The following is a 14,728-nucleotide window of genomic DNA, read 5'->3' on the forward strand; positions in this document are numbered from 1 at the left end:
GGAGCCGTGCCGCGCAGCCCGCCCCGGCTGAGCCGTGCCTCTCTGTCCTGCAGGTGCGACCATGGCCAAGTCCAAGAACCACACCACGCACAACCAGTGTAAGGCGCGGCCGGTGTGGGGCCTGGCGGCTCCGGGAGCAGACGGGGGGGGGCGGTGTCGCTGTGGGACGAGCTTCGCTGAGAGGTTTTAACCGACGGGTTCGACCCGCTCGGTCGCGGCCGCCCGGTGTTCCTTGCGTTATGTGTTTCTTTTGCAGTGAGAGAAGGAGGTGGTGGTATGTAGGGGTTGAATGGGGTGTTTGGTGGACAGAGCGTTGCAAGAGACATGACTTGTTTGGGTTCAGTATAAAAATACTATAATCAAAGAAAAAGCTTCATGTGTTAGAACTAAGCACGTTGCTGAATGGTGTTCAGCCTGTGGTCCTCTGCCATCCAGAAATGACCACAGTGATAAAAGAGTTCTTGTTGGGGTTTTTTATCACTGCTGTAAGTTAGCAGAGTTCACAGAGTAGGTTCTGCTTGGGCTTGCACAGTGCACAATGGTGCCCTTTAATACTGAATACAAGTGCTTGAGCTTCTTAATGGTTGAGGCCTCTTATTGTGCCAGTGGTGTTGCTTCTGGTGTATTATTAGTTGATGAGGAGGCTGAAATGCTTGGATTAGAAACCCATAGAAGTGCAGAGGGGTGAGAATAGAAATGTGTTATTAATTTGCACTTAGTCTGGATGGGAAGTGTTAGAAAATGTTCTTTTCACCATCATTTTGGTAGGGTCATCTGGACTTGAAGGTAATACAGCAATGTTAACTTGTTTTCTTGTCTTTGTTCGTAGCCCGTAAGTGGCACAGAAATGGCATCAAGAAACCCAGATCCCATAGATATGAATCTCTCAAAGGGGTGAGCATTTCTATTGATATTCCCATGTAATTACTTTACTGAGGCTTAACCATGGAAAAAAAATCTAGTATTATTTTGACTGGTGTATTTTTTGCAGACAGGGGTTTGTGCTTCAGATGGTCAGAACCACTGTGGGTTTCTGTTTTGTCTTTTGCTTACCTTACATGCAGCTGTGATATTTCTGACCCATGTGAAATCCACCCTTGTGTGTCTGCTAAAATGCTTCTTAACTTACTAGGCAGTTTTGTCTCTGTCCTGCTCAGGTGGGTGTCACTAACTGCTGCTTCAAGTGAAACAAACTTATGTCAGTTGGATAGCTCTTCTCCCTTTTTAGTCATGCTTGCTCTCCTACTTCCTGTATCTTTCAGTATTAATTTATTTTCCTGTATTTACTGTTTTACTTGTCCAGAGAATTTCAGTCTGAAGTTCAGAGGTATTAGCATTTCTGGACGATACGTATGAGAATGGCAGTATTATGCTTTTTCTGAGATTAGACAAGTGATATAACAAGATCTTTTTCCCCACTTGAAAGTGAAGATAGGACATTTTGGATTTGGGGAGGGTTATGATTCTGTTTGCTTTGTAGGTGTGATGATTGGCTTTTTGGATGTGACTTAAAAGCTTGTTTTCTGCATAGCTCAGGGAAGGTTCAGCCCAGTCCTGCAGACACTCCGTCAGTCTCTGAGTCTGTCTCCTTTCACTGAGCATGAGTTAAGATGTCAAAATCCCGATACTCATGTGTGCTGGTTAAAATGCTGTTTACAGTAAAATAGAATCATAGAATGGTTTGGGTTGGAAAGGATCTTAAGATCATCTACTTCCAACCCCTTGCCATGGGCAGGGAGACCTCACACTAGAAAAACAGCAAGTGTTTATCAATACTAGAGCAGTTGATAGTACTGAGAATTGGTCCCAGCTGTGACAGGAGGCATTGGCTAGCTGTTAGCTGACAAGAAAACTGGGGAGCAATTCTTGTGTGCTGGTATTTTTTGACTTTAATGTAAAAAGGAAAGGCCTGAGGAAGTGGCATTGGTCTTTGCCCAGGAATTCCGTGTGTATGTGCTCACCTGCCAAGGGTGGTTTGTAGTACTTCAGATCCAGAACATACTGTGTCAGGGAAATTAAATTTGTCTTGTTTACAGTTTTATTCAACTTGTACTTCTTGCATGCTTATTGCTGGGGGGTTTTGTGTGTTTGTTTATGGAAGTGAAGGGAAATAGCTAGTTAAAGCATGGTTACAGATGGCTAAAAGAATTTTGTTGATGTAGTAAATCAGAAAAAAATCTGAATTAATCACAGCCAGCATTTGGGAATAATTGGAACAATCTGGAGATTTATATGTTTTTACATATGTCCCTTTTTACAGCATGGCTTATTTTTCTTCATAGGTTGATCCCAAGTTCTTGAGGAACATGAGATTTGCAAAGAAACACAACAAAAAGGGGCTGAAGAAGATGCAGGCGAACAATGCCAAGCAGGCTGCTCAACAGAAAAAGGACTGACGTGGTTTAAGACAAAGAACCAGTTTTCCCATTGGCATGCGTGTTACAGCATTTTTGTAAAAAATAAAATTGGATGTAACAAAGTCTCATCTCCCAAACTTGAGGAGGACCTTCCAGAAGCCTTTTTTGAGTTGTATTTTAGATGCCAGTTGTGCATCAAGCCTTTGTGGTTTTGTTCCCTGTCAGATCAAGCCAGCTGGAGGTGTTAGAGGGGTTTTGTGTGGTCAGTCTCCAGCATGGAAAGTAAACCAGCTGTTCCTCCTTGGAGCTCTTATACTGTGGTTACTGGTACAGGTCATGAGCATTTGGTAGTTCAGTCTGCTTTCAAGTTGTGAAATGGTTATTAAGCTGTAAAATTTAAACAAGAAACAACTTATTTATTTCCATGCAAATTGAAGCCAGTGTTGCCTGGACTCCTAAGTGACGATACTCAGTACAGGTAATACTATTTTTGATATGGGTGTGCATGTTCAGCTCTCATACCATGGTTTTAATGGTAGTCCCTAGAGGTGCTACAGCAAGGTGAGACTTCCAAGGGCTGTTGCGTGTCTGCTGATAGTGCTGTCCCAGTAAGGTAGTTACAGCTGGATATCCTGAAAAATGGGAGGGTAGTGAGTCCTAGCTGTGGTGTCAGAGATCATAGCAATTAGTGTTCGAATTCATGTGTGTCCTACTCTGAAATAACTTGGAAGCATTGAAGTGTTAATGGAGCTATCATAGGAATGTGTAAGGGGTTTTGACTATATAAAGTATGCATATTTTTCACAGATACTGTATTTCAGTGGACTTTTCATTCCAGTAACAAAAAAAAGAATGTATCTGCAGTGTACTGAGTGGTGAGTTCAAGGGAGTGACATTCAAAAGCCCGAGAGATGCTGTGGCAGGGTTTTGTTACTGCTGTCCTCCTGCAGGTCGGGAGAAGGCTTCACCCTCCAGGTCCCACCTTTTGGTAAAGGTGGTTCAAACCAGTAAAGCTGGTTCAAAAGGTGCTTTTCTATTCATGAAACGAGCCATCTGTTAAAATGCAGCGAAGTGTTCCTGAAATTGTAATTCCAACCCTTGTCCACTCGGTGGTGTCAATCTACAAATCGCCACAAGGGCTGGATGTTTGCATCTTCTGCTACAAACACCTGAGCTAAAAAAAAAAATCTGAAACGTCCAGTTAATGTATTTATTTTTTAATTGTTAAGCCAGTTACCAAAATGCAACGTTATTTTGAAAGAAGGTAAATATTTTGAGTTCTTCATGGCTTGATTTCAAAAGTTTTTTCCCAGCTCCCACTTTTGAGTTGTTCTTGACTGATGAAAAATACCACCCAGCTCTGAACCAAGCAATAGGAAGAGATTTACTAACTTAAAACTCATGAGGGCTTTTAAAGTCTCAGGGACATCTGCAGCCCTCAGCTGTCTGATTCGTGCTGTGTGTATCTCGTGGACTGTTGTGGATGTTGATGTTTGTTTACAACAGTGATGTGTAGCTGTGGTTCAGGTAAGCATGCATGTCTGACAGCCTCAGCTGCTGGCCCAGAGCTGCCCAGCAGCACTCACTAGGGCTGACAGACCTAGCATAGGGAGATACCCCTTGGGTTGCTGCTGGTGTTGGAGGAGACTAACTGGTCCAGCTGAGTAAGTGCAGGTCCGTGCTGCAGATGTGTGTTGTGACAAGAAGTGTGAAAGAGAAAGCCTCTGAACAGAGGACTTGGTGTTGACAGGCTACACCTTCCCCCATGTGTCTGCAGATCTCCAACCTGGTTTAAATTCTGCATTTTAAATGTAGCATTAAGACTTTTTTTTTTTTTTTTTTTTTAATTTTAAAAACTTCAGATTTAAATTTTTTTTAAGATTTTGCCTCTAGACCGCCTCGGTGTCTTCCCCAGTGAATGTGGTTTGAGGGAAGAGAGAGGCAAGGGTCAGGCTGAGAAAGGGATGTTGGCGAATAAACAAGAAGCAGAGGTGAAGATTTGGGCTTCCTGTGGCTCCAGGCAGCAATCCTGGGCCTGCCTTCAGAAGCAGTCTTTTCATCTCTGCCCTTCATGCTGCCCTTCAGTGGGACAGCTTCCCAAATATGGACTTGCTGACTTTCTGACCAAAATAGCGGCTGCGTGACAAAATGCAGCACAGAGGAACGTAACCTTAATCCAGGCATCATTGTGTAGCAAGAGACAGGAATTCTGTGAGCTTCCACAGCAGCTCAGTGTTAGGTTTGTTGTTGTCCACTCCCTGCACACATGGACAATGCCCAGACACTAGCTCTTCACCTATTGCGTTTTCTAACCCTGTGACAGCTCAGTCCACGACTTACTCCCTTCTTGTACAAGTTTCCCCTGCCCACATGGGAAGCTGCAAAGGAGAATCTGTGCTGACATGGCCTCCTGGCACATCTTCATCGTCTTTCACAGTTTGGTTGGTCAAGTGAGGCTGAAGATCCTTTTTGAGAGGATTACATATAGAGCCTAGAAGGCGGAACTGGCAGCTGTGGCCTGTTTGAAACTGTTCCCATTATGCAGAGCTCTGTCATCTTTGACATTTAAAAACCTCAAAATTCTTATGATTAAGTCCTTGGTATCCTGTAGGAAGCCAATGAGCTTGAGACCATCTATCTGCTCAACTACTGGCTGTGCATCAGGTTATGTGTTTTGTGCTTGCTGCTGCTGTATATTGTACTTGCTGCAGATGATTCTCCCATTTGCAGTTAAGAGGATGCTATATCAGGTTCCAGTTTGTCTCCTTTTTTCCCCTCTGATTTGAAAAAAAAAAAAAAAAGAGTAAAGGTTGTGTAACCAAATACCAGATCAGCTCATTTGGCAAAGGTGAGCCATTGCACTGAAAGCTGAGAGCACAGACTGGGGAGCAGAAATCAAAGCACTGTGAAGTGCTATGGTAGGGCAGAGTGTTCACTGGGGACAATGAAAATGAAAAGTAGGACTGGATACGTGGTGCTCTGTCTCCCTTTAACACCTTTCGGTAGTATGTTCAAGAAGCAGCAAATGGAACATGAGTTCTGCTTTGCCTGAGTTTCAAGGATGTTGCAGGAGTTTCTTCACAACAGGGGTTTTGGTGATGTGAAATGTTTATCTGATGTACCTTATTTCATGTTATACTGCTGTTGCCCTGGTAGCACACGTGTAACTGTAGGAGAGATGCGGAGCTTTTATTGGGGAGGTGTGTACAAAATGTCCTCAGACCTTCCTGCAGTCACTTAGAGGGCTGAAGAGAGGTCTCAAAGCTGCAAACCAGGGCAGGAGTTAAATCTACTGGCAGCAAATGCAGGTAGATCAAATGGCCTGAAAACTGTCTGTGTCTGGTAGCACGTACTGCTGTCACCTGCCAGCACAGCTCCTGTCTCAGCTGGGGGGTTCAGAGCACACAGGTCTAGGGACTGCTTTTGAGTGTAGAAAATGGTTTGTTTGTTGTTTTTTTTTTTTTCCTGCCTTTAAAAAATAATTGTTTCACAGACTTGCATTTTTCTCAAGTGGTGCACGTAGAAATGTGTTGTCTTCCTTTTAAGGGCTTCAGGCACCACAAGTTCACTATGCATGCAGGGAGAAATGCAGAACTGGTTGAAGTTGGATAGATACATGGACTCCCCGGGGTGGTTTTCATTCACCACTAGCACATCTCCAACCCCCTCCTCTCTGTGGAGGCTTCAACTAGCCTGATTCTGTGCTGCCTACTGGTTTTTTAGCTGTCTAACCAACTCTCTGGCCTGTCATGTTGTGTTGCATTCCTAACGCAGTTGTTTCCATGTTTTAGCCAACAGTGAAATCCACCCGTAGCGCACCACCCTGCAGCATTTGCTGTTGTACTTTTGGAGGACCATCAGCGTGTTAAGGCAAATTGGTCTTGCAGCAGATTTTTGGACTTAAGACAGAGCATGCTGATCTACTGGCACCTCTGGTCTAAGGACTGGAAAAGCCCAAATAGTACCAGTGTGTCTGCTCTTACACAGCCATGTTTCAGCTGCTGAAAGACCTTTGTCCTCTCTTTCCAGCCACCATCTTCCCTGTTTTACTTTCAGAAAGGAGTGGACAGCCAGCAAAGTTGTGGCTCCCTGTACCATTGGACCAAGGGGAGAGAGCCAAGACATGTGGCAGGGTGGCTCTCTGCAGCCATCCTTTTCCCTAGCTAGGGGCTAAGCCTCCCCCAAGCCACCAGGTTGACTGAAGGGAGGGGGTTGACCTTACCTCCTCTTGCTCATTCTTCAGTGAGCTAAAGCCTATCAGTAAGCAGTGGATAATATCTTGGAGATGTTCATGTTGGGTGTTTGGATCTGGTCAGAGGAAGGTAATGGGGCTGTTGGTGATGCCTGACAAGATGTGAGGGTGTGGGTTGCCCATGGGTTGGGTGGCCATGGCTGTGGGGAGACCTGGTGGCACCGGCTTGTGGCTGCAACTCTGTGGAGGTTTACGGGCCTGGGGTAAAACATTTCAGCTGTGTCCTCATAAGCAGGTCTGGGTCAGAAATAACTGCTGCTGCTACACTGGGGAGGTGCAAAATGATGGGTTTTGATCTCCTGGCTATGGATTCACTGGAAACAGGAGACAGTAACACCCAGGAGCATTTCCTGTCACAGGGTGGTTTAACCAAACACATTCCTGTGTCTGTTGATTCTGGTACACCTGCAGTTCTGCTGAATCAGCAGAGCTGTGGCACTGAGGGCTTGGCACCCTCAGGGAGACCTCTTTGAGCAGCTCTTCCAGATGCTTGCATTTGGGGAGTTCCCAAAATATCCTGGGTTTTAAAGAAAATGCTTCAGCTAACAGGTTACTTTGCTCAGTTCCTCTCAAGTACAGCTGCTCAGGGTGCTCCTTCCACAGACAGGGAGGAAAACAAAAGCCACTTTTGGGAGGAAAGGCGGAAGGACAGTGCAGCAGGCACGGGGGCACTGGCGTGGCAGCATTGCCGGGGCTTGCACCAACGCAGTCTAGCACCTTGCTGGGCCAATGTTTATTTTGCTTGGGTAAACGGTTGATTTTAGCAACATGACTGCAATGTGTGAGCTGTGCTGGGGCTGTAATTCGATGGGAGGAGGCAGCTATGTGCAGGGAGAGCTGCTAATGCAAAAAATTGGGATGAGAAAAGATGGCACCCTGGGGCCCTTGGCAATAGCATGGCTTGTCCTCCTCTCTTCCTCAGCTCTGCTGTCACCCTGTACTTGAGGACTGAGACACAAAGTGGAGTTGTGCCACGCTCAGGGCACCTTTTGCCCAAATGAACATGATTTCTGTGGGGAAATTGGGTGTTCTGGTTATGGCAGTGAGGCTCCCATCCGGGGCTGCTGGAGGACCATGAAGTGCCATAGGGCTGCTGCCATCTGCCCCCTGCCAGGCTGAGTGGGATGGGAAGGATGCACCCACTCTGGCTTAGGAATGGCTTTTATTCATGTTCCCAAAGAAAACTGAGGCGTCTTTCTGCATGCACCGCAGGGTGGCAATCAAGATGGCGGGAGGAGGAAGGGGTGTCCCCTCAGGAACGCGGGGTGAGAGCAGGGAGGATTTCAGTGGTAGCATAAGTGGTTGTTAATTCACATTTCATCACTAAAATGCCACCAATACTCCAGTTAAACCAGCAGGAGCCAGTTCCGGCTCCTGAGCCCGCTCACCATGGCAGGGGTGAGGAGATGAAACATGACAGCTTCTCATGAAGCACCCATGGCCCCGTTGTTCAGCTGGCAGCAAAATACCTCCTTGGAGGCTTAAAGCTCCAGCTGTGATGTCCCCTTGCTATGCATGGCTCACAGGGGATCAATGCAGCCCCGAGGAGTGGCCCTGTTAGTTGTGGGTATGCAACCAGGGTGAAGCTCTCGATAAGCCTCCAAGGAACAACCATCTGAGGCACTCGGTGTTAACGCGGTTTATTTTCCCAGCGGCCACCCTTCTCAGCACTCAGTCTTCATGCTGGTAGCCAGGGGACTTAGCCAAGGAGATGAGGTGCAGAGCTTGCGGGGTTTAGGAGATTTGGGCTGTCCATCTGGCCTCAGATTTATTCAACTCCCTTCATAAACTCCAGGAACTCTGCCAAGGGAAGACATTGGAGACAAGGGGCGTGAGGTGGGACTGAAGTGCCCTCGCAGCTGCCAAGTGCACTCTTGGCAGTTTTCCCCAGCCCTGTCTCCTCTTCCATCTCCCCAGTGTGTGAGAGGCTGTGGGGGGATGGCTACTGCTCTTCTGGCTGTGGCGAGGGCTCCTTGTGACTCCAGCTGGAAATGTCACTGGAGCCCAGCGTCACCCTGGGCAGCCACCAAAATGCCAGAGGTGAGTGCCCGGGGTGAGATATGGCCACCAGCTCAGCTCGGAAATGGCCTGGGGGTCTTTTCAGTAGCACTGCGTTCAAAGATATGGCCCTTCAGAGTGCTTGTGTTTAGGGGGCAGGAGGGGATGGGCAGGTCTCTGATGGAAGGCAGCATTGCTTCAGTGCAGGCTGGTTTTGGCAGCATGGGAACAGTTAAGGCAACCCCAGGACCTTGCTATCATTTTACTAGCCTAAGAAACCCCCCATCCCTGTGCAAACACTGTCTGTGGTGAGGTGTACTGCCTGCATGGGCTCATGCCTGACAAAGAAGACAAGCAAAACCATGGGAGGTGCCTGAGGGACACTGAAGGACTTGTGACCAGCTGCATGCAAGAAAGAGGCATACCATCGTAGTCAATCCTGCCGTCATTGTTTTTATCCCCATCTTTCATTAGTTCTTCTATGTCATCTTCAGTGATGGTCTCTCCCGTTGCCTGCAGCATGATCTTCAGCTCCTCGAGATCAATGTAGCCATCGGCGTTTCTGTGTGAGGACAGAAAAGCTCAGGAGCAGAGCAGCAGGCTGGGAGGGAGAGCGGGACAATTGTACTGTTCCCACAACCCTGCCATGGTGTGCTCATGGCTCTTACTTATCAAACATTCTGAAGAGGTCTGAAAGTTCCTCTTCAGTTTTTCCTTTGCTGTCATCTTTCATACACCGGACCATCATAACAAGGAACTCATCAAAGTCTACAGTGCCGCTGCCTGTAGGGAGAATAAACACCATCAGCTCATGCTACAGTGGGTGGACAGGCAAGGCCAAGCTAGAGATTGTGCTTCCCTTTAGTAACCAAGGACCAAAACTCCAGAGAGCAGCCCTGCAGCAAGAAGCAGCTTTCAGGATGCTGGAGGGAGTGAGTCCCTGCACTGACTTCATCACTGAATTCATACCTTTTGCAGTCTTTTTGCCAAGGCAAAATTGAACCAAAAGTCCTACTGAAAGCACCGATGAATGGAAATTCCTGCTATGGAGATACCTGTCCATCTCACCCAGGTATTCTTAATAACAAAAACTCCAGAAGGCAGGTATTCATGCAGTGTGTTTTTTCACCAGCAGTACAGTACTATTGTTTCTAGGCAAGAAATGAAAACTGCTGTGCCATTGATTTTTAACTGTGCTTTTATTTTCCAGTTTTTTAGTATGGTATTTCTGCCTAACTTGCACACAGTGGATTTTGTCAGGTATGATCACCAGGATACTGATTTAATCAATATTGACAGGGGTTTGTGTGTGCACTCAAGCAGTGAAAGACTTTGCTGAGGGTAGAATCTGGTGGCATTTCTGAAATGGCAGTTGCTACATTTTGTTTTTTAAATGGATCTGTGCAATTTCAGAATACCTCCCAAAATCGGTTCAAGCAGTCTGATCGTTATAGGAATAATGATTTTTATAGTTCCTCTTCGCCTGCAAATTTCCTAAAGGAACCATGCTGAAGTTTGGTGGGTGTTTAGTGTCCTTCAAAATCACAGCACATGATGTTGCTCCCCACAGGCTGCGACTGTCCCTGGCATGGATCCTGCCAGCACTGCTCAGATGCTCAGTGCTCCTGATCCACACCATGCCCCCCATGCCTGCAGACATAGGGGTGGTGCAAGAGAAGAAAGCCAAGTCTCTCACCATCCTCATCCACCTCGTCTATCATCTCCTGCAGCTCCTCAGGGGTCGGGTTCTGCCCCAGCATCCGCATCACCTTCCCCAGTTCCTTGGTGCTGATGCAACCATCCTCTGCACCCAGCACGAAGATGTCAAAGGCAGCCTTGAACTCTGGGGAGAGAGGTAAGAGGAGATGTTGGGGGGTCTTGCTCCACACCTCAACCCTGCAGGTGGGTGGCAGGGCAGAGAGCTCACCCAGGCGTAGCCTCCCCAGCCTATGCACCCCAGCACTGCCTGGGCATCACATGGTGCCAACACGCAGGCACATGCACAGAAACTGCCTTGCTTGAAATGCTGGTGGATCAAAATTCCTTTGGCCACTCTGGCCAAAGCATTGGGGTAAAATTGCTGAGGCAGGCTGGGCTGCTGGCCGGGGAGCTCATCTTTAGGCTGTGGTGTCAAGTTAAAGATGCACCTACCATTTTTTTGCTCTTCTGTCAGCTGCTCAACCTGTAAGGAAAAGAGACCAAGTAATTTTCCTTCATCAGCATCACCAGTTGTTAAAAGGACATGTTATTTGTTCATCAGCCTTTGCAAAGGTCTGCAAAGCCTCATGATAGTGACCCTCATGGACTATGGGTTGTATGACACCACAACTTTTTGTAGTCTATGAGGTTCTTTCCCTTAAAAAAAAATTATTCCCAATTCCTTTGGAGTGAGTATCATTTCTCTAGAGCAGCAGCAGCAGAAGTAGCCTTTGTACAAGCAGGGGAGACCCTGGGAAAAGTATTTGCCTCTGTCAACCTTTTAGGGATAATGTCTTGTTGCTGGCAGGCTTCGCAGTGGGATGGCTGCACTGCTGAGGGTTGCCTGTCTGTGAGCTGAGCCTGGGTCAGATGTGGGATGTGCTAAGGAGGTCCCCAGGGAGGAAGAAGTGGACAAGACCATTCCTGGTGGTCATTTTTCAGCCCAAGATTCAGGAAACTCCCTGCACTATCCAGAGTGTTAAGAGTTGGTCTACTTCTGTCCAAGTTGGTGTTTATTACAAAGGTTTCTGCCTCTGAAGGGAGCTGCTGTTCTCTTTAGCGTATTTTGGGTATCTCCCTGAAGAAATGGCCCATGGAGCATTACCTGAAACAGGCTGGCAGATTGTTCCCAAACCCTGCAGTCAGTGGGAGCTTATTAGTTAGCATTAATTAATTACAATAACCAACAAGAGGGCAAAGAGGAATCCATCAGCTCTGTGTCCTATCCCTTCAAGTGTGTTTCTGTCTTTGGCTGAAGTCTCCTTACTACCACCCCTGAGCAAGCAGTCCCCAGCACCCATCCCTGAACCCCAAAACCCCAACTTGTGGCACCATGTCTTTAAGAGAAGGCTGATGCTTCTGCCCCAAAGAGCAATGGTTTTACAAAAGCCATGTGGAAGTCCTTCCCACTTGTAGCAAGAGGCAGGGAAAGTGCTTTTTCTTAGTGGGACAGAGCCTGTGGGAAGTAGGCAGAGAGCTTTACCCATTCCCCACGCACCAGAAGGTGAAGACTCTCAAGTCAGAAGGCACTAGGGATGGTGTTAGCACTGCCATTGCAGGAGGAAGCCCAAGCCCACCGTGGCCCTGGTGCTGCTCAAGGCAGGCAAGTCGCTGCTGGCTCTTCATGGCTATCATTTGGGCAGAGCCAGGGCAGTCGCAATGCTCCCTCGGCCAATGTCCACGACCACTGTCCTGCCACTCGAGTAACATGACTCACTTGGTGCATTTGCTATTTATAAGCCTGGGTGAGAGAGGTGCTGGAGATAAAGATGAGCTCCCCAATTGTTCCCAGGCTTTGGTATTTATCCTTGCAGCCCTTTATCTGGACACTTGTCTCTAGCACTGTTCTTAGTGCCGCTTAACAGAGCCTAAAAATGTTCCCAAAATAGCTTTGTGTTTGCACACCCTTATCTAGGCATGAGTGGGCAAGATGAAAATCCATTGGATTCTCTGGCCACATGTAGGGAACTTGGCATAAATACAATATTAACATATGCCATTAGCATGCAGCAAATGAAGAAATACTCACTTTTGAAGCTTCCTAGACTACTCAAGTGATAGATCTGGAGCTATGCTGAATGTAAATTAAATGCATGACACTTTCATTAGAGAGATGTCTCTTGAGCTGTTTATAGAACCCTCTGGACACGGGTGCTGTTTGCAGCTTTATTCCCCTTTTCTCTCCACATTGCAGGGGCAGGTTTCTCCAGCTGAAGTGTGGGAAGGCAAAGCACTAAGCTCACAGCACTACAGCGGCCATGGTAACACTAAATCTGCTGTGTTTTGCTTTTATCATCTCTCTTCTTCATCCCATGTTCCAAATTGGAAGTCAGATGGGAAGTTTAAGTTCTTGAATTTTTTTCCAGGTAAATGTTTTCTTACAGTGAAAATCTTGGGGAATATATCAATGAAAAAGCTGCTTGTCTCAGCTGTGCCTGGCTTGGTTTTGTTTTGCCTCTGTAAAAGTGCTGGCAGTTAATGCCCAGGACTCAAACCTCACATTTGTCAGTGTGCCCCCACCTTCAAATCAGCAGCAAAATTCTTATGGAAGTCCATCAGGTCTTTTGTGTGGCCCATTTCCCTGGTCAAGGGGCTCTGTGTTTGGGATAAGTTTTTGCTATCTGGGGTAGGAATTTTGGGTGGTTGTCTATTGCTGCAGTTACTTCTTCTCAGCTAAATTCCTCTGTTGTCCAGCTCCACTGAAGCTCACAGGCTTCAGGTAGGGATGACCTTCATATACAGGGCAGAGATGTGGAGAGAAGCTGGAGCTTTCTTTGTGGGGCTCTCCACCCATGCTGTGAGTGTGCTGACAAACCCTTTTGCCTGTGGGCATTACTGGCTTGCAAAGCACTTCAGCCTTTGTCCCTAATTACAGGCAAGAGAAGACCTGTGCCTTGAGTCTCAGAGAATATATTTAACTACAAAACTTAATTACAGAGACCTGGATTTTCTTTGATTTTACAGATCACATTTTTCTCCCTTTTGGAGGTGATGGTATGGGGACTCTGTTTTAGTTCAGCCTTTCCTGAGCCTTTTCATACTATCAGGATTGCTAGAGGGCTTACATTGCATGAGGTTCAGTGCTGACCAAAAGACAGAAGAGATGTGAGCACTGTGGGTTTTTTCTTCAGTAATGTATCAAGCACTATCTTCCCTCTAAAAACCTTTGACTTGTATGATACATCTTTTGTGCCCTCAGTTAAAATCAGGTCAGGTTAAAACCTGACCAACTATATATTTAAAAAACAAAAAGTCACCAAAAAGCTCTTTTAACTCCAGTTATGGAAGAGGCTCAGTAGCAATCCACAAAATCCAGAATCTATTTTCATCCTTATTCCACCTGTGTGCCACTGTCTGTCTATGTTACAAAACAATGCAGTGCTCTTATTACAGACCAAATAGTTGGGGTTTACACAGTGAGTGCAGCATGCAGCTGTGTAAGTTAAAATAGCCATTAGGATGCTCTGCATTCCCTGAGCATAGCTCACATTCTGGATTTCTGCAGGGCAGATATCAGGAGTAGCAAATAAGAGGAGGATGTTTGGAAATAACTTTAAAAAGCCAAAGGGTTTTTTAGACCTCCCAGAAAACTAATCAGCTATGGAAGGGGGAAATGTAGCAATGACAGAATTATAAATCACCAGAAAGAAGAGGGTGAGGTTTAACCCGTATGAATACTTTCATTTCATGGGAAGTGCTGCTTTGCTTTGTCCGGGCTAAAACCTGCAGCCATCTCTTACACTGACAGGATTTTGTTGAGATGTATAACTTCACCTACAGGGCATTTCCCCACCCTGCAGTGAGGAGAACCAGGGGAGTAATTGCAAGTAATTTAGCAGCACAGTTGAGACTTTAACGCTTACAAGAGGAGGGTGAAACCTTCAGAGCCATCAATGGGAAAAGTCTGAGCCCTTGTAAAACTATTGCTCTTTGAGGCAGAAGCATCAGCCTTCTCTTAAAGACATGGTGCCACAAGTTGGGGTTTTGGGGTTCAGGGATGGGTGCTGGGGACTGCTTGCTCAGGGGTGGTAGTAAGGACACATCAGCCAAAGACAGAAATGCACTTGAAGGGATAGGATACAGATAATGATGTTGATTAAAAGTTGCCACCCATAAAGCGTTTATTTGTGTTTCTCCATTGAATTAACTCGATCACAGTTTGGGGGAATCTACTGTAAAATTCCTGAAAACCCTTTAAAACTTCCCCCCCACATTCACATCCCAAAGGGAGGTACTTACCGCTGCCTTATAAATGTCATCCATGGCTGGACAGGGTGGGCAAGGGGCTGGGAAATGTCACGCTTGCACAGTGCCGGCTCTGCCCCTGCAAGCCTGGCTGATATAGGGGTCTGCCCGCCCCGGGGGATGTGACCAGCCCACCGGCAGCCCCACACGCCAATCCCCATCTCATCCTCGTCCCCAC

The 14,728-nt window shown here is 46.7% G+C and overlaps 1 protein-coding gene and 1 long non-coding RNA gene across 2 annotated transcripts; one reads left to right on the forward strand and one right to left on the reverse strand.

Moving 5' to 3' along the window:
• Nucleotides 1–11: 11 nt before the first annotated feature.
• On the forward strand, nt 12–2,479 carry LOC104413266. Its single transcript, XR_719965.1, has 3 exons — nt 12–98; nt 830–894; nt 2,283–2,479. It is a non-coding gene; the product is annotated as an uncharacterized LOC104413266 (long non-coding RNA).
• A 5,762-nt stretch (nt 2,480–8,241) lies between these two features.
• On the reverse strand, nt 8,242–14,579 carry TNNC1 (troponin C type 1 (slow)). Its single transcript, XM_010024200.1, has 6 exons — nt 14,545–14,579; nt 10,759–10,789; nt 10,304–10,450; nt 9,276–9,390; nt 9,033–9,169; nt 8,242–8,409 (listed from the first exon to the last, which is right to left on the reverse strand). The coding sequence occupies exons 1-6, from the start codon at nt 14,566–14,568 to the stop codon at nt 8,378–8,380; spliced, it is 486 nt and encodes a 161-aa protein (XP_010022502.1). The 5' UTR covers nt 14,569–14,579; the 3' UTR covers nt 8,242–8,377.
• Nucleotides 14,580–14,728: the final 149 nt, after the last annotated feature.

Source organism: Nestor notabilis, unplaced genomic scaffold, assembly GCF_000696875.1.
Source record: "Nestor notabilis isolate BGI_N333 unplaced genomic scaffold, ASM69687v1 scaffold25881, whole genome shotgun sequence".
Taxonomy (NCBI): domain Eukaryota; kingdom Metazoa; phylum Chordata; class Aves; order Psittaciformes; family Psittacidae; genus Nestor; species Nestor notabilis.